Source organism: Pecten maximus, chromosome 9 (genome assembly GCF_902652985.1).
Source record: "Pecten maximus chromosome 9, xPecMax1.1, whole genome shotgun sequence".
NCBI lineage: Eukaryota > Metazoa > Mollusca > Bivalvia > Pectinida > Pectinidae > Pecten > Pecten maximus.
The window spans coordinates 45292027-45318832 of NC_047023.1; the positions used below are offsets into that span (position 1 = coordinate 45292027).

At 36.7% G+C, this 26806-nt stretch overlaps 1 protein-coding gene and 1 long non-coding RNA gene across 2 annotated transcripts in view; one reads left to right on the top strand and one right to left on the bottom strand.

The window, feature by feature from the left end:
* Positions 1-17458: 17458 nt before the first annotated feature.
* Positions 17459-20844, top strand: LOC117334172. Its single transcript, XR_004534056.1, has 2 exons — positions 17459-18402; positions 20474-20844. It is a non-coding gene; the product is annotated as an uncharacterized LOC117334172 (long non-coding RNA).
* Positions 20569-26806, bottom strand: part of LOC117334171 (neuronal acetylcholine receptor subunit alpha-9-like) — a 31872-nt gene continuing 25634 nt past the window's right edge. The window contains exons 4-7 of the mRNA XM_033893645.1: positions 25284-25393; positions 22487-23022; positions 21146-21348; positions 20569-20925 (exon numbers count right to left, since the gene is read on the bottom strand). Coding sequence (XP_033749536.1) covers positions 20569-20925; positions 21146-21348; positions 22487-23022; positions 25284-25393 — 1206 coding nt within the window. The remainder of the gene's footprint in view (positions 20926-21145; positions 21349-22486; positions 23023-25283; positions 25394-26806) is intronic.

Sequence of the window (26806 nt, forward strand, 5' to 3'; positions counted from 1 at the left end):
TCGGTAAATGGGGCGTGCGAACAAATCGATCAGCACCGTAACTTTGTCGTAAAAAATGCATCATATGCACACGTCCAATCGAAGTCAAATTTGGCATGGTTATGGGTTAGATGTTCATCTGTATGAAACAAAAAAAAATATTAAAAATATCACTTAACGAATTGCGGGGCGTGTAAAATCACTCACAGGACACTCATTCCTCACAGGACACTCGCGTGTGTAGTGCACCGTAACTTCGCCGATAGATTTGCATATATTTGCATTATATGCCCTTGTCCAATCATAGTCAAATTTTGCGTGCTAATATGTTCTATGTTCATCTGTATGCTAGAGAAAAAATAATTTTAAAATGTCTATTAATGAATCGCGGGGCGTGAAAAAACTCTCACAGGACACTCATTCCTCACAGGACGCTCACATGTGTAATGCATCGTAACTTTGCCGGTACATTAGCATAATATGCACTCGTTCAATCAAAGTCAAATTTGGCAAATTAATCGGTTAGATGTTCATCTGTATGATACAGAAAAAAATATTCGAAAATGTCACTTAACGAATCGCGGGGCGTGAAAAAACCTCACAGGACACTCGCATGTGCGCTGCACCGTAACTTTGTCGTAAAAAAATGCATAATATGCACACGTCCAATCAAAGTGAAATTTGGCATGGTAATGGGTTCGACGTTCATCTGTATGATACAGAAAAAATTATTTAAAAATATTACTTAACGAATTGCGGGGCGTGAAAAAACTCTCACAGGACACTCATTCCCCACAGGTCACTCATTAGGTGGACCGCCAATACAATACTATAATGGCGATGGGAGATCCCCACCAGCTGCTGGTAGGGCGACATGTACACTCTTCTTGTTCTTGCTATATATATATGCACTTACATCGAATTCACAGTTTTGAAACAGAAAACAGGAGAAAAATATGAAATTGAATGATACAATTAGCTATTGATCTGTGTCCAATAAAATTCGTTTTATAGATAAAAACTGTTTTTGCGATGTAATTCGCCCACAAAGTGTTTTAAAATGTATATAACCGTTGATAACGAAATTGTGAAGATGTTCTAAACAAAATCAATATCTACAGTGTATACCTTGCTGAATAGCAAAGCAATGTATACAATGTAGATATTGATTTTGTTTAGAAAATCTTATAAGGATTCCTTATTACATCATAGGCCGCTGTCCCTTTGTCGTATGTCGGCCTGTTTATTACTCACGTTATCAGCCCTGCCTGGATTATGGATATAATTATTGTGCCGACTGTGACAAGAGCTAAATCACTCACTGGATAGATCTGTTACTTCCTTCCAAACGACCAAACGAAAGTACAATTAACACAACAGGAAGTTAAAATAGCAACTACACTACAAAACTGATTGGTAGACGGACACGGCGTAATCCGGATATATTCGCTGATTAAACTTGTGCAACATAGAAACAAAATGTATAAATGTAGCCAGGAGTAATTCACCTGCTTCTCAAATAAACAATCAAAGAGCATGTAGTCGTTTATTTAACGCGTCCATCTTCAGGATACATTGTGTAGGATACCGTTAGTGCGATAATATAATATGGATCACGTCGAACACGCTTTTCTTTTCAATTTTCATGCCACAATTCGACTGATTTGTGCTGTAACAATGGGCGTATTGAAACTTTATTTACATTTATCCCCGATCATTTACCTCTACAATAAGTGAGGTGTAATCCAAATCTCAGATTAGTTCTGAGTCGAAACAGCAGATCACAAGTCGTGTAATTCATCGTAGCCTAAAATGTTAGCATATTTTGAAGAAAAAAATCAATTATCAATAGCATATAGCATAAGCCCCCCTCCAACTCCACCCAATTCCGATACTTGTTAAATCACTACAATGCCTATCTGGAAAATATCTATTGATGTTGTTTTGTGTAAGAGAGGTTGATATATTATTATACACTGTATATTCACAGGGGTTAACCTGGTGCGGGTACCCGGGGCGGAAACGGTGAGTATTATTATACAATGTATATTCACAGAGGTTAACCTGATGCGGGTACCCGGGGCGGAAACGGTGAGTATTATTATACAATGTATATTCACAGAGGTTAACCTGATGCGGGTACCCGGGGCGGAAACGGTGAGTATTATTATACAATGTATATTCACAGGGGTTAACCTGATGCGGGTACCCGCAGGGTGGAAACGGTGAGTATTAACTGATGTGAATTATTAATGTTCTACAACTTTATATGGCATTCTGAGTAAGCGTATCGATGGTGGGTTCAATGTAAATGTAATCTGAATTGATGAGTTACCGATAACTGGTGTAATTAAGCTGACATTAACATAGAAAGTTTTGATGTGATGACGGTAACTGAGAATGTCCAAATCGCGATGATGCGGGTATCTGTGGACGATGATGCGGGTATCTGTGGACGATGATGTGGGTATCTATGGACGATGATGTGGGTATCTGTGGACGATGATGTGGGTATCTGTGGACGATGATGTGGGTATCTGTGGACGATGATGTGGGTATCTGTGGACGATGATGTGGGTATCTGTGGACGATGATGTGGGTATCTATGGACGATGATGTGGGTATCTGTGGACGATGATGTGGGTATCTATGGACGATGATGTGGGTATCTATGGACGATGATGTGGGTATCTATGGACGATGATGGTATCTGTGGACGATGATGTGGGTATCTGTGGACGATGATGTGGGTATCTATGGACGATGATGTGGGTATCTGTGGACGATGATGTGGGTATCTATGGACGATGATGTGGGTATCTATGGACGATGATGTGGGTATCTATGGACGATGATGTGGGTATCTGTGGACGATGATGTGGGTATCTATGGACGATGATGCGGGTATATGCGGATGATGATGAGGGTAACTGGTTTGTATAAATTCATTTAAATCAAAAACGCATTAAAATCGATGTATAATTGGCTTAAAAATTCTCTCAGAGGGAAAAATGGTGGGAAAGCATATACTTTTATTCTGTCCTTATGATTTTGGACTCGTACTATCTCGCTATTTTTACTACATACATGTAGCTTCATAACTCATTAAATTGCATTTTGATTATATTTTTGTAAAATCTTTATGATTATCCAATTGTTTAAAAATTGCTGAAATGCAACAATCGGGTATTTAGATGGGACAATTCGTTTCTATACCTCTCGTCACAACATGTACTACAATTAGTTTATATATACGCATTAAACAAACTGATTTTTTTTCCATAGTTATAGGTTTTATTAATATACAGTAGTCGTTAAGAATCCCACGGGCCGGTTTTCAATGTAACGGAAGATAACATTGAGGTAATTGTGTATAACATGTAACTACAGTTTGTGGACACCTGTTGTATGTGATTACTTATTTGTTTTTATGTCAGAGAAATTGTTATAATTGTAATAGTATTCAAATTAAAAACACCACAGATTAACAAACTGAATAATGCTAGATTACGAGTATTTTATGAAAAAGTTTTTACTAGTAAAAGAATATTTGACTTTCGTTGTCACATCGCTTGTCAGGGGCGGGTCAATACCTAATATAACTATACAGTGTATGCTACATAATTATATACATATCATTAGATCCTGCTTGCAAATCAAAGAAAAAATGCGCATTGTATCATAAATAATTGTCCTTTGGTATCAATTCAAATTATTGTATATAGTATGTAATACATAGATATGCGTAAGTATATAACACGAATGTATTTTAATTTTTATACCGTTGTTTATTGAAATGATCTCCGGGGGACGGGGATGTGAAATGATAGGTATAATCATGATGTGTACGAGGATGAATCCTTCCCGATGAGTTGCGGGTGTGTCACAGACTATTGAAAATATAATGGCACAAAATCGTATAACAACCGTTGTTGATATCCATGAATCTATGGAGGCGTGTTGTGTGCAAATGTGATATGGTGTCAGAACATTGGGTGAAACTCAAGAATTTCACGCCACATTAGAGAAATGGAGCATTTCAAGCCTCCCGGAACACTCAACTTTGACGGCAATCTCTCCGAGAACTGGAGACGGTGGGTACAAAAGTATGAGTTATACCTATTAGCGTCGGGTGCCAGCACGAAAGATGAGGCAGCCCAGGTCGCCATCTTGTTACACACGATCGGTGATGAAGGTCTTGAAATCTTCAACACGTTCAACCTTACTGCGGGCGATGAAAGTAAACTCAAGCCAGTAATTGACAAGTTCCATGAATATTGTAATCCACGTAAAAATACCGTGATGGAGCGTTACACATTCTGGGAGAAAGTCCAACATGAAGGTGAGACTATCGATCAATTCGTTACTGCATTAAAGAACCATGCTAAAAACTGTGATTTTGGTGAACAAAAAGATCTCATGATAAGAGACAGAATTATATTCGGTGTAAGGGACACGCGATTAAAGGAACGTCTTCTACGCGATTCCGCTGATCCAAAACTAGACAGAGTTGTCGAACTTTGCAGAGCAGCAGAGGCGAGTTCCCGCCAACTTCAACAACTCGGTGCTACAGCACAAACCGCAAGTGTTCATGCCATTAAACCAAAATACAAGAAAAACTACAATGCAAAAAACGCAAAATCGTCCAAAACCACCCCTAGTACCGCTAGCACGACACACTTTCAGTGTAGGAACTGTGGAAACACGCATGGTAAACGCGAATGTCCAGCTTTTGGGAAAGTTTGTATGAAATGCAGTAAGAAAAACCATTTCGCCAAAATGTGTAGAAGTGCCAACTATGAGAACAAACATGGGAAAGTACACACGCTTGTAGAAGAGGTGGACCCAGCATTTCAAACACTGTTTATTGGTGAGCTTCAAATTGGTGAGCTTGAATCAAAACACAATGCCTGGTATGCTGACTTGAAGCTCAGTTGTTCAACCACACCAATCAAGTTCAAGCTTGACACAGGGGCCGAAGCAAACGTACTGCCTCAGAGACTATATAACAAGATCCCGAACAGGCCTAGCCTTGCAAAAACTACTACAGTGCTATCAGCCTATGGAGGCCAGAGGATAAAACCAAGTGGACAAATTATTACTGAAATCAACAACACTAGAGTGCCTTTGTATGTTGTCGATGTTCAGTCACCAGCCATTTTGGGACTTGATACATGTCGCGACTTACGTCTCATTGAAAGGGTGGACACTGTTGACAGAAATTTCGAGACATCAAAACCTTTGACGAAAGATTCCCTAGTCACAGAGTTCAGCGATGTGTTCACAGGCCTAGGATGCTTTAAAGGTGAATATAAGATAGAAGTTGACAGCAGTGTGAGACCAGTGGTACATTCCCCAAGAAAAGTGCCATTTAGCCTTCAGCCTAAACTTAAGGAAACGTTGGAGAGGCTGGAAAAGGAAGGCGTTGTTGCCGCAGTGGAAGAGCCCACTGAATGGGTAAACAGTATAGTGGTTGTTGAAAAGAAAAATGGTTCACTGAGACTCTGTTTAGACCCTCGAGATTTAAATACAGCAATCAAGAGAGAACACTTTAAGATACCAACACCTGAAGATGTCGCTGCTGAGCTTCACGGGAAGAAAGTGTTTTCCATACTCGACGAGAAAGATGGGTACTGGCAGGTTCAACTCGATTACGCCTCATCTATCCTCTGCACTTTTAACACACCCTTCGGACGCTACAGGTTCAAGAGAATGCCCTTTGGCATAAGTTCTGCGTCTGAGGTCTTCCAAAAGAAAAACCAGCAGATATTTGGTGATATTAAAGGAGTACACATGATTGCAGATGACATGATAATTGCTGCCGTGGACAACGAAGAACACGACAGAATCGTACGTAAAGTCATGCAGAGAGCCCGTGAGCAAAACGTAAGGTTCAACCCAAACAAAATACAGTTCAATGTCGACACCGTCGAATACATGGGTCATGTCATTACTCAGAGAGGTCTTCAGGCTGACGACAAGAAGATCAAAGCTATTCTGGACATGCCTGTTCCAGAAGACAAGCCAGCACTACAGAGGCTGCTGGGCATGGTCAACTACCTTTCAAAATTCATACCGCGCATGTCAGCAATCACAGCACCGCTACGCAGTCTTCTCAAGAATGACAGTGAGTGGGTATGGGATTCAAACCAAGATCGAGCAATCCAGGAGATAAAGGATGCATTGACTAATAGCCCTGTACTAAGGTTTTTCGACCCTGAGAAACGAATCACCATTCAAGCTGATGCCTCACAGAGCGGTTTGGGAGCCTGTCTACTCCAGGAAAAACAGCCAATAGCGTATGCGTCACGTTCCCTTACTGATGCTGAAAAGAACTATGCGCAGATAGAAAAGGAACTGCTGGCAATCGTTTTCGCGTGCGACAAGTTCCATCAATACATTTATGGAAAACGGGTGGACGTCCAGTCAGACCATAAACCATTGGAGGCCATCATAAAGAAGCCACTGTCAAAAGCTACGCCAAGACTCCAGCGTATGTTGCTTAGACTCCAAAGATACGATGTTGGAATCAACTATACACCAGGGAAATACATGTTTATTGCGGACACGCTGTCACGCGCATACCTGAATACAGAGCAAACTGAGCATGACCGAGAATTAAACGAGGACATGGAAGTCATGGTCCATGGGGTTGTCGCCAACTTATCTGCCAGCGATGGAAAACGCGAACAACTAAAACAAGCAACATCTACAGATTCTGAGCTACAGGACCTCCTCGATGTGGTTTTGTCAGGATGGCCAGCAGTGAAATGTGACACACCCAAATCAGTCCGTCAGTATTTCCACCTGAAAGATGAAATACATGAGGTAGAAGGACTATTGTTTTGTGGAGACCGTCTAATAATTCCGCGGGAAATGCGTAGAGACATGCTGAGCACAATTCATGAATGCCACCTTGGTATTGAAAAGTGTAAGGCACGAGCACGGTCTACTCTTTATTGGCCCAGTATGTCCGCGGAAATAGCTGACTACATCTCAAAGTGTCCAATGTGCAATCGTTTCAAAAGGAAGCAACAGAAAGAACCCTTAATACCTCACGAAATACCAGAACGCCCTTGGCAGAAGTTGGGCATGGATTTGTTTGAATACGGCTCAAGAGACTACCTTGTTGTGGTGGACTACTTCTCAAGGTATCCGGAAATCTGTTTGCTTGAGAACAAGACAGCAAGTACAGTTATCATGCACCTTAAATCCATCCTAGCCCGACATGGTATACCAGAAACTATAATGTCTGACAATATGCCCTTCAATTCGAAGGAGTTCAAAGGATTTGCCAATGCGTGGGACATTGACTTGGTCACATCCAGTCCAACTTATCCAAAGTCCAACGGACTAAGTGAAAGAATGGTCCAGACAGTCAAAAACATGCTGAGGAAGTCAGGTGAGGAGGAGAGTGATCCTTATACAGCACTACTCGAGTATAGGAACACACCGCTGTCAGGTCTGAGCTACTCTCCAGCTGAACTTCTCATGAGCAGAAGTCTCAGGTCAAAGATTCCCGTAAAGAACACTATGTTAATGCCAAAAGTTGCTGAAAATGCCCGGGAACAACTAACTACTCGACAGGAACACCAAAAGTTCCATTATGATAAACATGCACAATGTCTACCATCTCTGATGCCAGGAGATGCTGTCAGGATGAGAGTACAGAAAACATGGGAACCGGCTGTGGTACAGCAAAGACATACCACACCAAGATCATATGTTGTCCAGACACCCAATGGTAGATCATATAGAAGGAACCGGAACCATCTTCTGAAAACACCGGAAGAACCCCCAGTCATCATTGGACCTGATGTAGACGATGACGTCAAACCAACTGTGACGCCAAATTGTAAGCCAACTACTAATCCTGCAGTGACAAGTACCATGAACACTCAGATTGCACTACCAGATGTCAAGACAACATCTAGCGGAAGAGTCGTGAAGGAGCCTGGTCGTTTCAAGGATTACGTAAAGTAATGTGACATTGAGACATTGATACTTTGTGTATGGACAGGTGGTAAAGACCTGGTCCCAACGGTGGGTCAAGTGCTAGCAACCGCTGTCCCCAACTGTGTTATATTGTTTTGACAGTTCAAGTGTTTTTTTATAATTGACAGTTAATTTGCTGAGTTAAAATTACTAGTCTTTGTCAGTTTCATAAAGGTAATAATCAATTTGAAATATATTACAAACTTCACAATGGACACTTGTGAACTAAGAGTATAATTGAAAAAACATTTTTCATGTGCCAAATTTCAGTTTTCTGCAAATTTACTTAAAGCTCAAGCAAGTGATAATAATATGTATATTCTTTCTTTAAAAAAGGAGATGTCATAATACTTAGCTATAAGCTCATTGGAGTTATCTCCCATTATTGTATGTATTATTATGTAATCCGGATCAGTCCTGACCGCATTTAGTGCAGCCATAAAAATTATGTAAAATTGACCAATCAGGATGCTGCAATAAAGTTTGCGCAGTCAACCGTAAAAACGTGGTTTGTGTTGTGTGCAAATGTGATAACGTCCGAGGCGTCACTCCGATCATTTTAGACAACGAAAAGATGATGATCGCAATAACATGTTTCGGAAACGTCAGCTATCGGAGATAGAGTATATAGTGGCTACGACAATAAAAAAAAAGCCAAAGGCATTTAATAGGACACTTCATCACCTCGGCGGCCTCACGAGTTTGGATTTGGAATACACTCATTCTTCCTTGAATTCGTTCTTTCATCTTTGACATGCAACTCAAGACAGTGGAAACTCTTTGTTAAAAACGTTACCGAACAGTTTTATTTCAATGAGTGGTGCTATAAAAGTGAGAGCAATTATCTACTGAAGTGCTATACTAGTATACACCCACACATTGGCCCAAATCCTCTTTGGGAATTGAGCTTGAAGTATCCAAACCTAATGTGGACAATAGCGGAATTAATAAAATTATCGTATAGGACAGAAGCCGAAAGAGTAACTTGTAAATTGTGTCGAAAAGAAACAGACAACATAGCAAAGCATTTTCTTGTGCAATGTCCATATCTATTCAGCAGTAGAGATGTGCTATTGGAGCATGTTGTTAACACACTGAAAGTTAGTGATTACGTTAAATTTGATTCGCTGGAAGAAGATGAGCAGTACTTGTTTCTGTTAGGAAGTAGAATGGTGATGGATATAGACGATAGTGAGTGGGAGAACTGCATCACTGGAGTTGCGCACTGCGTAGAACAGATGTTATTTGAAGTTAGCACTTTTCTTGAGGCATAAATTTCTGTGTTTGAGATACCAGTGACACTGAATTATGTAAATAATCTGCAACGCTTATAATGTAGCAATGTAACATGTATATATCACGTTTTCTTTACTTTATTCATGTTAATTAGTTCACTGATAAAAGACATGTAATCTCAAAATAAAGGAAATAAAGAATCTGTCTGTCTGTCTGACAGATACAAATCATGAAAATGAATGATCGGCTGGATAACCCAGAAGCTGATATAATATATAAAGTCGCTAGTAATTGACGTTTTAGAAGGAAACATCAACATAAAAATAACAGTTACAACCAATCCTTATATTGGTCCTTCCTTAAGTTAACATTAACAACCAATCCTTACATTGGTCCTTAAGTTAACATTAACAACCAATCCTTATATTGGTCCCTAAGTTAACAGTAACAACCAATCCTTAGATTGGTCCTTAAGTTAACATTAACAACCAATCCTTACATTGGTCCTTCCTTAAGTTAACATTAACAACCAATCCTTACATTGGTCCTTCCTTAAGTTAACAGTAACAACCAATCCTTACATTGGTCCTTCCTTAAGTTAACAGTAACAACCAATCCTTACATTGGTCCTTAAGTTAACATTAAAAACCAATCCTTACATTGGTCCTTCCTTAAGTTAACATTAACAACCAATCCTTACATTGGTCCTTAAGTTAACATTAACAACCAATCCTTACATTGGTCCTTCCTTAAGTTAACAGTTACAACCAATCCTTACATTGGTCCTTCCTTAAGTTAACAGTTACAACCAATCCTTACATTGGTCCTTCCTTAAGTTAACATTAACAACCAATCCTTACATTGGTCCTTCCTTAAGTTAACAGTTACAACCAATCCTTATATTGGTCCTTCCTTAAGTTAACATTAACAACCAATCCTTACATTGGTCCTTAAGTTAACATTAACAACCAATCCTTATATTGGTCCCTAAGTTAACAGTAACAACCAATCCTTAGATTGGTCCTTAAGTTAACATTAACAACCAATCCTTACATTGGTCCTTCCTTAAGTTAACAATAACAACCAATCCTTATATTGGTCCTTCCTTAAGTTAACAGTAACAACCAATCCTTACATTGGTCCTTCCTTAAGTTAACATTAACAACCAATCCTTACATTGGTCCTTCCTTAAGTTAACATTAACAACCAATCCTTACATTGGTCCTTCCTTAAGTTAACAGTAACAACCAATCCTTACATTGGTCCTTCCTTAAGTTAACAGTAACAACCAATCCTTAGATTGGTCCTTAAGTTAACATTAACAACCAATCCTTACATTGGTCCTTCCTTAAGTTAACATTAACAACCAATCCTTACATTGGTCCTTCCTTAAGTTAACAGTAACAACCAATCCTTACATTGGTCCTTCCTTAAGTTAACAGTAACAACCAATCCTTACATTGGTCCTTAAGTTAACATTAACAACCAATCCTTACATTGGTCCTTCCTTAAGTTAACATTAACAACCAATCCTTACATTGGTCCTTAAGTTAACATTAACAACCAATCCTTATATTGGTCCTTCCTTAAGTTAACATTAACAACCAATCCTTACATTGGTCCTTAAGTTAACAGTAACAACCAATCCTTACATTGGTCCTTCCTTAAGTTAACATTAACAACCAATCCTTACATTGGTCCCTAAGTTAACATTAACAACCAATCCTTACATTGGTCCCTAAGTTAACATTAACAACCAATCCTTACATTGGTCCTTCCTTAAGTTAACATTAACAACCAACCCTTACATTGGTCACTAAGTTAACATTAACAACCAATCCTTACATTGGTCCTTAAGTTAACATTAACAACCAATCCTTACATTGGTCCCTAAGTTAACATTAACAACCAATCCTTACATTGGTCCTTAAGTTAACAGTAACAACTAATCCTTACATTGGTCCTTCCCTAAGTTAACATTAACAACCAACCCTTACATTGGTCCTTAAGTTAACAGTAACAACCAATCCTTACATTGGTCCTTCCTTAAGTTAACATTAACAACCAATCCTTACATTGGTCCTTCCTTAAGTTAACATTAACAACCAACCCTTACATTGGTCCTTAAGTTAACATTAACAACCAACCCTTACATTGGTCCTTAAGTTAACAGTAACAACCAATCCTGACATTGGTCACTAAGGTAACGTTAACAACCAACCCTTACATTGGTCCTTAAGTTAACATTAACAACCAATCCTTACATTGGTCCTTAAGTTAACATTAACAACCAATCCTTACATTGGTCCCTAAGTTAATATTAACAACCAATCCTTACATTGGTCCTTCCTTAAGTTAACAGTAACAACCAATCCTTACATTGGTCCTTAAGTTAACATTAACAACCAATCCTTACATTGGTCCTTCCTTAAGTTAACAGTAACAACCAATCCTTACATTGGTCCTTAAGTTAACATTAACAACCAATCCTTATATTGGTCCTTCCTTAAGTTAACAGTAACAACCAACCCTTACATTGGTCCTTCCTTAAGTTAACATTAACAACCAATCCTTACATTGGTCCTTAAGTTAACATTAACAACCAATCCTTACATTGGTCCCTAAGTTAACATTAACAACCAACCCTTACATTGGTCCTTAAGTTAACATTAACAACCAATCCTTATATTGGTCCTTCCTTAAGTTAACATTAACAACCAATCCTTACATTGGTCCTTCCTTAAGTTAACAGTAACAACCAACCCTTACATTGGTCACTAAGTTAACATTAACAACCAATCCTTACATTGGTCCTTAAGTTAACATTAACAACCAATCCTTACATTGGTCCTTCCTTAAGTTAACAGTAACAACCAATCCTTATATTGGTCCTTCCTTAAGTTAACAGTAACAACCAATCCTTACATTGGTCCTTCCTTAAGTTAACATTAACAACCAATCCTTACATTGGTCCTTCCTTAAGTTAACATTAACAACCAATCCTTACATTGGTCCTTAAGTTAACAGTAACAACCAATCCTTACATTGGTCCTTCCTTAAGTTAACATTAACAACCAATCCTTACATTGGTCCTTCCTTAAGTTAACAGTAACAACCAATCCTTACATTGGTCCTTAAGTTAACATTAACAACCAATCCTTATATTGGTCCTTCCTTAAGTTAACAGTAACAACCAATCCTTACATTGGTCCTTAAGTTAACATTAACAACCAATCCTTACATTGGTCCTTTAGTTAACAGTAACAACCAATCCTTACATTGGTCCTTCCTTAAGTTAACATTAACAACCAATCCTTACATTGGTCCTTCAGTTAACATTAACAACCAATCCTTACATTGGTCCTTAAGTTAACATTAACAACCAATCCTTACATTGGTCCTTAAGTTAACATTAACAACCGATCCTTACATTGGTCCTTCCTTAAGTTAACAGTAACAACCAATCCTTACATTGGTCCTTAAGTTAACAGTAACAACCAATCCTTACATTGGTCCTTCCTTAAGTTAACATTAACAACCAATCCTTACATTGGTCCTTCCTTAAGTTAACATTAACAACCAATCCTTACATTGGTCCTTCCTTAAGTTAACATTAACAACCAATCCTTACATTGGTCCCTAAGTTAACAGTAACAACCAATCCTTACATTGGTCCTTCCTTAAGTTAACATTAACAACCAATCCTTACATTGGTCCTTAAGTTAACAGTAACAACCAATCCTTACATTGGTCCTTCCTTAAGTTAACAGTAACAACCAATCCTTACATTGGTCCTTCCTTAAGTTAACATTAACAACCAATCCTTACATTGGTCCTTCCTTAAGTTAACATTAACAACCAATCCTTACATTGGTCCTTCCTTAAGTTAACATTAACAACCAATCCTTACATTGGTCACTAAGTTAACAGTAACAACCAATCCTTACATTGGTCCTTCCTTAAGTTAACATTAACAACCAATCCTTACATTGGTCCTTAAGTTAACAGTAACAACCAATCCTTACATTGGTCCTTCCTTAAGTTAACATTAACAACCAATCCTTACATTGGTCCTTAAGTTAACATTAACAACCAATCCTTACATTGGTCCTTCCTTAAGTTAACATTAACAACCAATCCTTACATTGGTCCTTCCTTAAGTTAACAGTAACAACCAATCCTTACATTGGTCCTTAAGTTAACATTAACAACCAATCCTTACATTGGTCCTTAAGTTAACATTAACAACCAATCCTTACATTGGTCCTTCCTTAAGTTAACAGTAACAACCAATCCTTACATTGGTCCTTAAGTTAACATTAACAACCAACCCTTACATTGGTCCTTAATTTAACATTAACAACCAATCCTTACATTGGTCCTTCATTAAGTTAACAGTCACAACTAATTCTTTGATTGATCTGCCTTAAACGACGGAATCATCTGTTTCGAAGTGAAATGTGTTTACAGACTGAAGCATGCACAGGAACTATATTCGAAACCAACGATCCGTATGCCAGTGCATATGTATAATACGATAGATACGACCGGTATATCCTTAAAAAAAATGCTAGTTATACTCATGAATTTATTATGTTTTGTCATTAGGAGTGCAATTGACAGTCGGATTAAATACACAATATACTAAGATAGCCGAAATGTAATTTAAGAAACTGTAGTAATATATCACTTAAAAGACGAAATTAATGTAGCTACAAAATAAAACAAAAGATGTTTGTCGACCTATAGTTCTATTTAATTGTGTAAAATCATGACAAGTGTGGATTGAAAAAAAGTGATTATACAAAACTAAGAAAATGTATTAACACAAACATTTTAAAGTGGCAGATGACCATCTTGATATTCAGTATACATGATGTGTAGATATCCCCAGATATAGATCATGTAATAGTTGGTAGATATCCTAACCCAGATATAGATCATGTAATAGTTGGTAGATATCCTAACCCAGATATAGATCATGTAATAGTTGGTAGATATCCTAACCCAGATATAGATCATGTAATAGTAGGTAGATATCCTAACCCAGATATAGATCATGTAATAGTAGGTAGATATCCTAACCCAGATATAGATCATGTAAGAGTTGGTAGATATCCTAACCCAGATATAGATCATGTAATACTTGGTAGATATCCTAACCCAGATATATATCATGTAATAGTTGGTAGATATCCCCAGATATAGATCATGTAATAGTAGGTAGATATCCTAACCCAGATATAGATCATGTAATAGAAGGTAGATATCCTAACCCAGATATAGATCCTGTAATAGTTGGTAGATATCCCCATATATAGATCATGTAATAGTTGGTAGATATCCTAACCCAGATATAGATCATGTAATAGTTGGTAGATATCCTAACCCAGATATAGATCATGTAATAGTAGGTAGATATCCTAACCCAGATATAGATCATGTAATAGTAGGTAGATATCCTAACCCAGATATAGATCATGTAATAGTTGGTAGATATCCTAACCCAGATATAGATCATGTAATAGTTGGTAGATATCCTAACCCAGATATAGATCATGTGATACTTGGTAGATATCCTAACCTAGATATAGATCATGAATAGTTGGTAGATATCCCCATATATAGATCATGTAATAGTAGGTAGATATCCTAACCCAGATATAGATCATGTGATAGTTGGTAGATATCCTAACCTAGATATAGATCATGAATAGTTGGTAGATATCCTAACCCAGATATAGATCATGTAATAGTTGGTAGACATCCCCAGATGTAGATGATGTAATAGTTGGTAGACATCCCCAGATTTAGATAATGTAATAGTTGGTATATATCCTAACCCAGATACAGACCATGTAATATTTGGTAGATATCCTAAACCAGATATAGATCATGTCATAGTAAGTAGATATCCTAACCCAGATATAGATCATGTAATACTTGGTAGATATCCTAACCCAGATATAGATCATGTAATAGTTGGTAGATATCCTAACCAAGATATAGATCATGTAAAAGTTGGTAGATATCCTAACCCAGATATAGATCATGTGATAGTTGGTAGATATCCTAACCTAGATATAGATCATGTAATAGTTGGTAGATATCCTAACCCAGATATAGATCATGTAATACTTGGTAGATATCCTAACCCAGATATAGATCATGTAATAGTTGGTATATATCCTAACCCAGATATAGATCATGTGATAGTTGGTAGATATCCTAACCTAGATATAGATCATGTAATACTTGGTAGATATCCTAACCCAGATATAGATCATGTAATAGTTGGTATATATCCTAACCCAGATATAGATCATGTAATAGTTGGTAGATATCCTAACCAAGATATAGATCATGTAATAGTTGGTAGATATCCTAACCCAGATATAGATCATGTAAGAGTTGGTAGATATCCTTACCCAGATATATATCATGTAATAGTTGGTAGATATCCCAAGATATAGATCATGTAATAGTTGGTAGATATCCCCAGATATAGATCATGTAATAGTAGGTAGACATCCCCAGATATAGATCATGTAATACTTGGTAGATATCCTAACGCAGATATAGATCATGTAATAGTTGGTAGATATCCTAACCCAGATATAGATCATGTAATAGTTGGTAGACATCCCCAGATGTAGATGATGTAATAGTTGGTAGACATCCCAAGATTTAGATAATGTAATAGTTGGTATATATCCTAACCCAGATACAGACCATGTAATATTTGGTAGATATCCTAAACCAGATATAGATCATGTCATAGTAAGTAGATATCCTAACCCAGATATAGATCATGTAATAGTTGGTATATATCCTAACCCAGATATAGATCATGTAATACTTGGTAGATATCCTAACCCAGATATAGATCATGTAATAGTTGGTAGATATCCTAACCAAGATATAGATCATGTAAAAGTTGGTAGATATCCTAACCCAGATATAGATCATGTGATAGTTGGTAGATATCCTAACCTAGATATAGATCATGTAATAGTTGGTAGATATCCTAACCCAGATATAGATCATGTAATACTTGGTAGATATCCTAACCCAGATATAGATCATGTAATAGTTGGTATATATCCTAACCCAGATATAGATCATGTGATAGTTGGTAGATATCCTAACCTAGATATAGATCATGTAATACTTGGTAGATATCCTAACCCAGATATAGATCATGTAATAGTTGGTATATATCCTAACCCAGATATAGATCATGTAATAGTTGGTAGATATCCTAACCAAGATATAGATCATGTAATAGTTGGTAGATATCCTAACCCAGATATAGATCATGTAAGAGTTGGTAGATATCCTTACCCAGATATATATCATGTAATAGTTGGTAGATATCCCAAGATATAGATCATGTAATAGTTGGTAGATATCCCCAGATATAGATCATGTAATAGTAGGTAGACATCCCCAGATATAGATCATGTAATACTTGGTAGATATCCTAACGCAGATATAGATCATGTAATAGTTGGTAGATATCCTAACCCAGATATAGATCATGTAATAGTTGGTAGATATCCTAACCCAGATATAGATCATGTAATACTTAGGTAGATATCCTAACCCAGATATAGATCATGTAATACTTGGTAGATATCCTAACCCAGATATAGATCATGTAATAGTTGGTAGATATCCTAACCCAGATATAGATCATGTAATAGTTGGTAGATATCCTAACCCAGATATAGATCATGTAATAGTTGGTAGATATCCCCAGATATAGATCATGTAATAGTTGGTAGATATCCTAACCCAGATATAGATCATGTAATAGTTGGTTAAAGTGAAATGGACAGTCCTTGGCCTGTATCTGTATTTGGAGGGGGCCACAATTTCACTAAATATTTGTAAAATATAATCACCAACTAAAAAGATTGAATCATTTATTCAAGTTATTATGTTAATGAAAAATTTGAATTATATATTTATTTTCTTACACCATTTAAATCTCATTTAATTATGATAATCATATTGGAGTTATCTCCCTTCAATTGTTTACATTTTAATTTAGATGACTATCATTGTTTTGTTGTGTGTTGAGTATGTGTACTGTTAATGAATGTCTGTATTTTGTACCACTGTGTTGTTCTTAGGGAGAAGACTTATATAGGCAATGTCTGATGTCTAATCCCTTTGACAATTGTATTTTTGTCAATAAAATTATTTGAAATTGAAAATAGTTGGTAGATATTCTAACCCAGATACAGACCATGTAATATTTGGTAGATATCCTAACCCAGATATAGATCATGACGTAATAGTTGGTAGATATCCCAAGATATAGATCATGTAATAGTTGGTAGATATCCTAACCCAGATATAGATCATGTAAAAGTTGGTAGATATCCTAACCCAGATATAGATGATGTGATAGTTGGTAGATATCCTAACCCAGATATAGATAATGTAATAGTTGGTAGATATCCCTAGATATAGATCATGTAATAGTTGGTAGATATCCCCAGATATTGATCATGCAATAGTTGGTAGATATCCTAACCCAGATATAGATCATGTAATATATATATAGTTGGTAGATATCCTAACCCAGATATAGATCATGTAATAGTTGGTAGATATCCTAACCAAGATATAGATCATGTAAAAGTTGGTAGATATCCTAACCCAGATATAGATCATGTAATAGTAGGTAGATATCCTAACCCAGATATAGATCATGTCATAGTTGGTAGATATCCTAACCCAGATATAGATCATGTAAGAGTTGGTAGATATCCTTACCCAGATATAGATCATGTAATAGTTGGTAGATATCCCCAGATATAGATCATGTAATAGTTGGTAGATATCCCCAGATATAGATCATGTAATAGTTGGTAGATATCCCCAGATATAGATCATGTAATAGTTGGTAGATATCCCCAGATATAGATCATGTAATAGCTGGTAGATATCCAAATTGATAGGCCATGTGAGGAAGGATAGATATCGATATTTAGGATAATGTAGTGATGCATGAATATCCCTATTTATAAGTCACCTGAGTATAGATGTGTATCCAAATTTATAGGCCACGTGTTGTTGGATGCATGCCGGGTTTATAGATCACGTGATGATGAATACTTGTCCAAATTCTGCGATAACATGATGGATATACAACCACATTAATACATCACGTTGTGGAAGGTAAGTATTCAAGTGATGGTTAGATTTCTATTTACATTCATAGATAATGTGATGCTAGATGAATATCAACTTTATATATCACTGATGGAGAATAGATATCACGTGATTGTTGGATTTCTATTTACATTAATAGATAACGCGATGCTAGATGGATATTCACATTGAAATATCACGTGGTGGAGGATTCATATCAACATTTATAGATCACATGATGGTTTGACAGACACATTTATAGATCACGTGGTTGAGGATGGGTATTCAAGATATTGTCACGTGGTAATGGATTTATATTTACATTTATAGCTCATGCGATGTTAGATGTATATTCACATTGAATGATCATGTCGTGGAGGATGGGTATTCAATATAGTATCACGAAACAATGGATTTTTATTTACATTTATAGATCACGAAACAATGGATTTTTATTTACATTTATAGATCACGAGACAATGGATTTTTATTTACATTTATAGATCACGAGACAATGGATTTTTATTTACATTTATAGATCACGAGACAATGAATTTTTATTTACATTTATAGATCACGTGAAGGATAGGTTTTCAATATATTATCACACGGTAAATGATTTTTATTTACATTTATAGATAAAATGATGCTAGCTGGATACCAACATTTATAGATCACGTAAAGGATAGGTTTTCAATATATTATCACACGGTAAATGATTTATATTTACATTTATAGATAAAATGATGCTTGATGAATATCAACGTTTATAGATCACGTGATGGATTGACAACACACAATTATAGATCACGTGAAGGATAGGTTTTCAATATATTATCACTTGGTAATGGATTTCTATTTACATTTATAGATAACATAATGCTAGCTGGATATCAACATTCAGATCATGTTGTGGAGGATTGATATCCACATTTATAGATCACGTGTTTTGGAGGATTGATATCCACATTTATAGATCCCGTGTTGTGGAGGATTGATATCCACATTTATAGATCACGTGTTTTGGAGGATTGATATCCACATTTATCGATCCCGTGTTGTGGAGGATTGATATCCACATTTATAGATCACGTGTTTTGGAGGATTGATATCCACATTTATAGATCCCGTGTTGTGGAGGATTGATATCCACATTTATAGATCACGTGTTTTGGAGGATTGATATCCACATTTATCGATCCCGTGTTGTGGAGGATTGATATCCACATTTATAGATCACGTGTTTTGGAGGATTGATATCCACATTTATAGATCACTTGTTTTGGAGGATTTATATCCACATTTATCGATCCCGTGTTGTGGAGGATTGATATCCACATTCATAGATTACGTGATGGAAGGAAAGACATTTACAGAACAAGTGGTTGAGGAAGGTTATTCAAGATATTGTCACGTTGTAATGGATTTTGTATCTACATTTGTAAATAACGTGGTGCTTGATGGATATCCACATTTATAGATCACGTGGTGGATATGTATTCAATATATTTCCCCGTGATAATTGATTTCTATTTATATTGATAGATTACGTGGTAGAGGATAATATGTATGCAATATATTAACTGGTTACAATGGATTTCTAGATGTATAGATCACGTGATGGAGGGGGTATTCAATAAATTATCACATGATTTATATATTTCAATTAACATTTATAGAAAATGTGATGCTAAATGGATATCCACATTTATAGATCATGTGGTGGAGGATAGATATCACGTGATGTTTGGAGATTTCTATTTACATTTATAGATCACGTGATGGAGGGGGTATTCAATAAATTATCACATGATGGATGTATTTCAATTAACATTTATAGAAAGTGATGCTAAATGGATATCCACATTTATAGATCGCGTGGTGGAGGATAGATAATCAATATATTATCATAATTGATTTCAATTTGCATTTACAGAACACGTGATGATGAATTGATATTCATATTTACAGATTACAATACATAACTATACAAGCTATAGATCTATATATATTATATATGACACCAGACGTTGCATCGCAATTCTGCCTTCTGCTACAAACATTGCTTTTGTTCATGTTCGTTCTTTTGTGATTGCAGAAGCGCAAGACGCAATGGCGGCATTGATGATGTGTTGTTTATAACACAGAGTGTCAATGGCGGCATTGATGATGTGTTGTTTATACCACAGAGTGTCAATTAGACGATGTCTGGACAAAAATTGTTATTGTGGTGATAAAGCTGATGAGTATGAAGAAGAAAAGGAAGATCCGGTCCACAATTTGGCCTACAAGTTGCCACTCTGCCACATTTTCCTCCCACTTGTTGTGATCACGCATGAACTTCTCGATCTTGGACAGTGAGTCTAACTGCTTCCTCAGGATGTGTATCAGCTCACTAGCGTTCAGTGTGGAATCGGAATCAGTCGAGCGTACGTTTTTATTGTTTTCATAAAGATTCGTTTCATCCAATTTCTTATTATTTTGTTTTCCATTCTCGAGGCTGCTGGTTTTCGATTCGAAATCGAATGCTTGGACCTCTATGATTTTAGGCTGTAAATACAAGCATAAGAGATACATTAGCATAAACCTGTAGAGCATTGCACCTGATGAAAAAGAAGTTTCGAGAACTATCTATCAACACATAAAGTGTTTAAAGTAGTAACTATCAAGTATCAACACTTCGAATTGAATGTCAGACGGACGATTTAAAATATAACACAGGCAGGATTTTTGAACCGCATGCCTCTGATTTATAGAGTGTATTACAAACCGTTGTCGGGGATGGAGAGACTGTTGCAGTGGACGTCTTAGGTAATTTAACGAGGACCAGTTTCCCAAGAATACCGAAGAATAATTGCCGGATGATTTTCGGGACCTCCTTCCCGTGATTGCCCTTGTAGTGAAGATTGAGTACGATGACAGTCATCAGACAGGAAATGGAAACCAACAGCATGGCACACAGGAAATAGACACCTGTAGTCAGTAAAATATTCCTCTAATAAAAACATCATACCGGAAATAGACACCTGTAGTCAGTAAAATATTCCTCTAATAAAATCATCATACCGGAAATAGATTCATGAAGTCAGGGAAATATCCGACTGATTAAGTAATGAACCTTTACTAAGGGAAATATCGTATAATGAAATAACCCAACGGAAGCAGATGTCTGTATTTTCCTAATATTACTAACACGCCAGATGTAAATGTCTGTACAGTGAAATACATTTATAACGATTATTTGGTGACCAAGAACATTAGTTTGTTATAAATATAGTTTATAACGAAGGTTGGAAAAAAAATCATACATCTTTCGTTATAGGAAAAATCAATACAATATAACTAACGAAAGACTTATATCACGGTAATATTTGATTGGAACTTAAATTCGTTTTAGGTAGGTTTGTTTCAAAATTGTTTAACTGTAGTCGTAAAATATGTGTCATTTTTAATAGTATCAAACAGGAAGTTGATGAATGTACTGACGAAAATATTCGTCTAAAAATAACACTGGAGGAAGCACTGGCAATAACACCAATGACAAGAGGGCCATGGGCCTTAACGGTCAACTGACAATTGAACAATCATATATAGATAATCTATAAAAGTGTCCATGTGATATGACCCTGTTACTCTGTCCGGAGGGTCAGATCTACCTCATTTATACAAAGTATGATTACCCTTTTCCAATTAATTTTCACACCATTTGGTAGAAATCTACTCAAATGTTTAAGAGAAGTAGTGTTTCAACCAGCCTCATTTACATTGCATATGATTGGCCTTCCCAATGATGTTTCACGCCAAAGAGTTTGAAAGTAAAAGTTTAACGGCGGACGACGGCCGGCAGCGGACGGAGCAAGATGGCTATAGGTTATCATGTCCCTTCGGGTCAGTTGACCTTCAAAGTCTATTGCTAAAAAACTAACACGAAATGAAGAAGAAACCCCTCTTATGTTTTTCATTATTGCTAGATTTATATACCCAACGAACACAATTCGCCACGTTCTAGGTAAAAGAGATAGGAAAGGACAATCCCAAACCCTTACTATAGGATGCAGTGTATGAATATTTGAATATTAAAACAAATATGTCCTTGTCAGAACATCATTACCTATATATGGAAAAGTTTCCGATGACGGCGGTAATGTCTCAGATACGACCAGGAGGAAAACAGCAAGGGACAGTAGGACTGTTATCTCCAGTGACACCTTTTCCCCAGAGTCTGGGGGAAGCAGAAATCCTAGGCATGCCACAGATGTTATCAACATACACGGAAACATCAAGTTCAGCAAGTAAAATAGCGGCTTCCGGTCGAGCACGAGGTAAAACGTCACATCCGGGTATGGTTCCGGACAACATCCATAGAAGGTCACGTGACGTATGATGTTGATGGCCTTCACGTCCCACTCTACGTTGCTGACGAATGATGTCAGGTCTCCCGATATGGATTTGTTGGTGATGTTCAGCTGTAACCCATGGTAGGCCCAGGAACCAAACGTAAGTGCGCATGTCTGCGTGTCGAATGGAAAGTAAGTGACATCTACTTGACAGAGACTTGTGATGACAGTTGGGAAGTTGTAAGCCATTGAGCCAGACGATCCAATGCTGAGTCTGTAGTCTTTCACACCTTCGACAGAACTACCGGCACTAGAAAGATAAAATCAATCTCAGAATGTTTACTCTAGTTCTTCAACAGATCTAGCACGACAAAAAAATCTGCGACATATTCTCTCTACTCCTTCGACAGGACAACCAAAAAAAACAAACAAACAAACAAACACTTTCCAGATTAAACGAACCTCTGACATGTTCACTATACTCCTTCGATAGAACTACCGGCTTTATCACTCTGTAGAATAAAGAGTTTATTTAGATATATACTGACATGGTAGGAGAGACATCAGGTACACTGATAGTGATATCCGCTACCCAGACTTTAGTGACAAGAACGTTCAGATGTTCAGTAAACTTACTCGTCCCAGGAAGTGATATCCAGTACCCATACGTTAGTGACAGGGGCGATCACATGTTCATTATGCTTTCTCGTCCCAGGGACTGATATCCAGTACCCATACGTTAGTAACAGAGACAATCAGATGGTCAATAGACTTATTTGTCGTAGAGAGTAATATCTGGTCCCCACACTTTACTGACAGGGACAATCAGATGGTCAATAGACTTACTTGTCGTAGAGAGTAATATCTGGTCCCCACACTTTACTGACAGGGACAATCAGATGGTCAATAGACTTACTTGTCGTAGAGAGTAATATCTGGTATCCACACTTTACTGACAGCGACGTCCAGATGGTCAATAGACTTACTTGTCGTAGAGAGTAATATCTGGTCCCCACACTTTACTGACAGCGACGTCCTGATGGTCAATAGACTTACTTGTCGTAGAGAGTAATATCTGGTCCCCACACTTTACTGACAGGGACAATCAGATGGTCAATAGACTTACTTGTCTAAGAGAGTAATATCTGGTACCCAGACTTTACTGACAGGGACAATCAGATGGTCAATAGACTTACTTGTCGTAGAGAGTGATATCTGGTACCCAGACTTTACTGACAGGGACAATCAGATGGTCAATAGACTTACTTGTCGTAGAGAGTGATATCTGGTACCCAGACTTTACTGACAGGGACAATCAGATGGTCAATAGACTTACTTGTCGTAGAGAGTAATATCTGGTACCCAGACTTTACTGACAGGGACAATCAGATGGTCAATAGACTTACTTGTCGTAGAGAGTGATATCTGGTACCCAGACTTTACTGACAGGGACAATCAGATGGTCAATAGACTTTCTTGTCGTAGAGAGTGATGTTCGGTACCCAGGCTTTACTGACATGGATGGTCAGAAGGTCAGTAGACTTACTAGTCTAATGGAGTGATGTTCGGTACCCAGAATCAGCATACTTACTTGTCTAAGAGATTAATATCTGGTCCCCACACTTTACTGACTGCGACGTCCAGATTGACTGTAGACTTACTTGTCGTAGAGAGTAATATCTGGTCCCCACACTTTACTGACAGGGACAATCAGATGGTCAATAGACTTACTTGTCGTAGAGAGTGATATCTGGTCCCCACACTTTACTGACAGCGACGTCCTGATGGTCAATAGACTTACTTGTCGTAGAGAGTAATATCTGGTCCCCACACTTTACTGACAGGGACAATCAGATGGACAGTAGACTTACTTGTCGTAGAGAGTGATATCTGGTACCCAGGCTTTACTGACAGGGACAATCAGATGGACAGTATACTTACTTGTCTAAGAGAGTAATATCTGGTCCCCACACTTTACTGACAGGGACAATCAGATGGTCAATAGACTTACTTGTCGTAGAGAGTAATATCTGGTCCCCACACTTTACTGACAGGGACAATCAGATGGACTGTAGACTTACTTGTCGTAGAGAGTGATATCTGGTACCCAGACTTTACTGACAGGGACAATCAGATGGTCAATAGACTTACTTGTCGTAGAGAGAAATATCTGGTCCCCACACTTTACTGACAGGGACAATCAGATGGTCAATAGACTTACTTGTCGTAGAGAGTGATATCTGGTATCCACACTTTACTGACAGGGACAATCAGATGGTCAATAGACTAACTTGTCGTAGAGAGTGATATCTGGTCCCCACACTTTACTGACAGCGACGTCCTGATGGTCAATAGACTTACTTGTCGTAGAGAGTAATATCTGGTCCCCACACTTTACTGACAGGGACAATCAGATGGACAGTAGACTTACTTGTCGTAGAGAGTGATATCTGGTACCCAGGCTTTACTGAAAGGGACAATCAGATGGACAGTATACTTACTTGTCTAAGAGAGTAATATCTGGTCCCCACACTTTACTGACAGGGACAATCAGATGGACTGTAGACTTACTTGTCGTAGAGAGTGATATCTGGTATCCAGACTTTACTGACAGGGACAATCAGATGGTCAATAGAGTCGAACTCTGTTGCATTCCACACAAGGTTGCAGTCTTCCCAATTCTATGCAAAAAACATGATTACATTGAAATGTGAGAGTATATTAATAATGGCGTTAGAAACGTGTAATTTGTCTCCTCAGCACTTGTATCCTTTATAACAGGAACTAGTTGTCCCAGAACAGGATAAACACGAGTAGTGTAAGTGTATACGATGTATAATTGTTAAATGTCCTAGTTTAAATGACAAGTTAATACTCAAAGATAAAAAAAAAAAAAGAAAAAAAAAGAAGAAAAAAAGTATAATACCAAATATATCTAACATGAATTTTACTCTCTATGTAAGACAACCAAAACGATCGCCTTCTAGTTGATAATCATTTAGTGATCCGTAACCGTTTTCCGCCACCTCGTTACTATAGTCCGTTTACCTCACATTTGTCATATTTATAGTTTGAATCATAATTGTCATATTTAAGGTTTAAATCATCATTGTCATATTTAAGGTCTATATCACATTTGTCATATTTAAAGTTTATATCATAATTGTCATGTTTAAGGTTTAAATCATCATTGTCATATTTAAGGTTTAAATCATCATTGTCATATTTAAGGCTTAAATCATCATTGTCATATTTAAGGTTTAAATCATCATTGTCATATTTAAGGTTTAAATCATCATTGTCATATTTTAAGGTCTATATCATAATTGTCATATTTTTAAGGTTTATATCATAATTGTCATATTCAAGATTATATCATAATTGTCATATTTTTAAGGTTAATATCATAATTGTCATGTTTAATGTTTGTATCATAATTGTCATGTTGTTAAGGTTTGTATTATAAATGCCATATTTAAGGTTTATGTCATAATCGTCATGTTTTTAAGATTATATCATAATTGTCATGTTTAAGGTTAATATCATAATTTTCATATTTTTAAGGTTAATATCATAATTGTCATGTTTTTAAGGTTTGTATCATAAATGCCATATTTAAGGTTTATGTCATAATCGTCATGTTTTTAAGATTATATCATTATTGTCATGTTTAAGGTTAATATCATAATTTTCATATTTTTAAGGTTAGTATCATAATTGTCCTATTTAAGGTCTTTATCATAATTGTCCTATTTAAGGTTAATATCATAATTGGCATATGTTTAAGGTCTATATCATAATTGTCCTATTTAAGGTTAGTATCATAATTGCCTTGTTTAAGGTTTATATCATAATTGTCATATTTTTTTTAAGGTCTATATCATAATTGTCATGCTTAAGGTTTACATCACAAATGCCATGATTAAGGTTTATATCATAATTGTCATGTTGTTAAGGTTTGTATCATAATTGTCATATTTTTAAGGTTTACATCATCAATGCCATATTTAAGGTTTGAATAATAATTGTCATGTTTTAAAGTTTGATATCATAATTGTCATATTTTAAGGTTTATATAATTATTTTCATGTTTT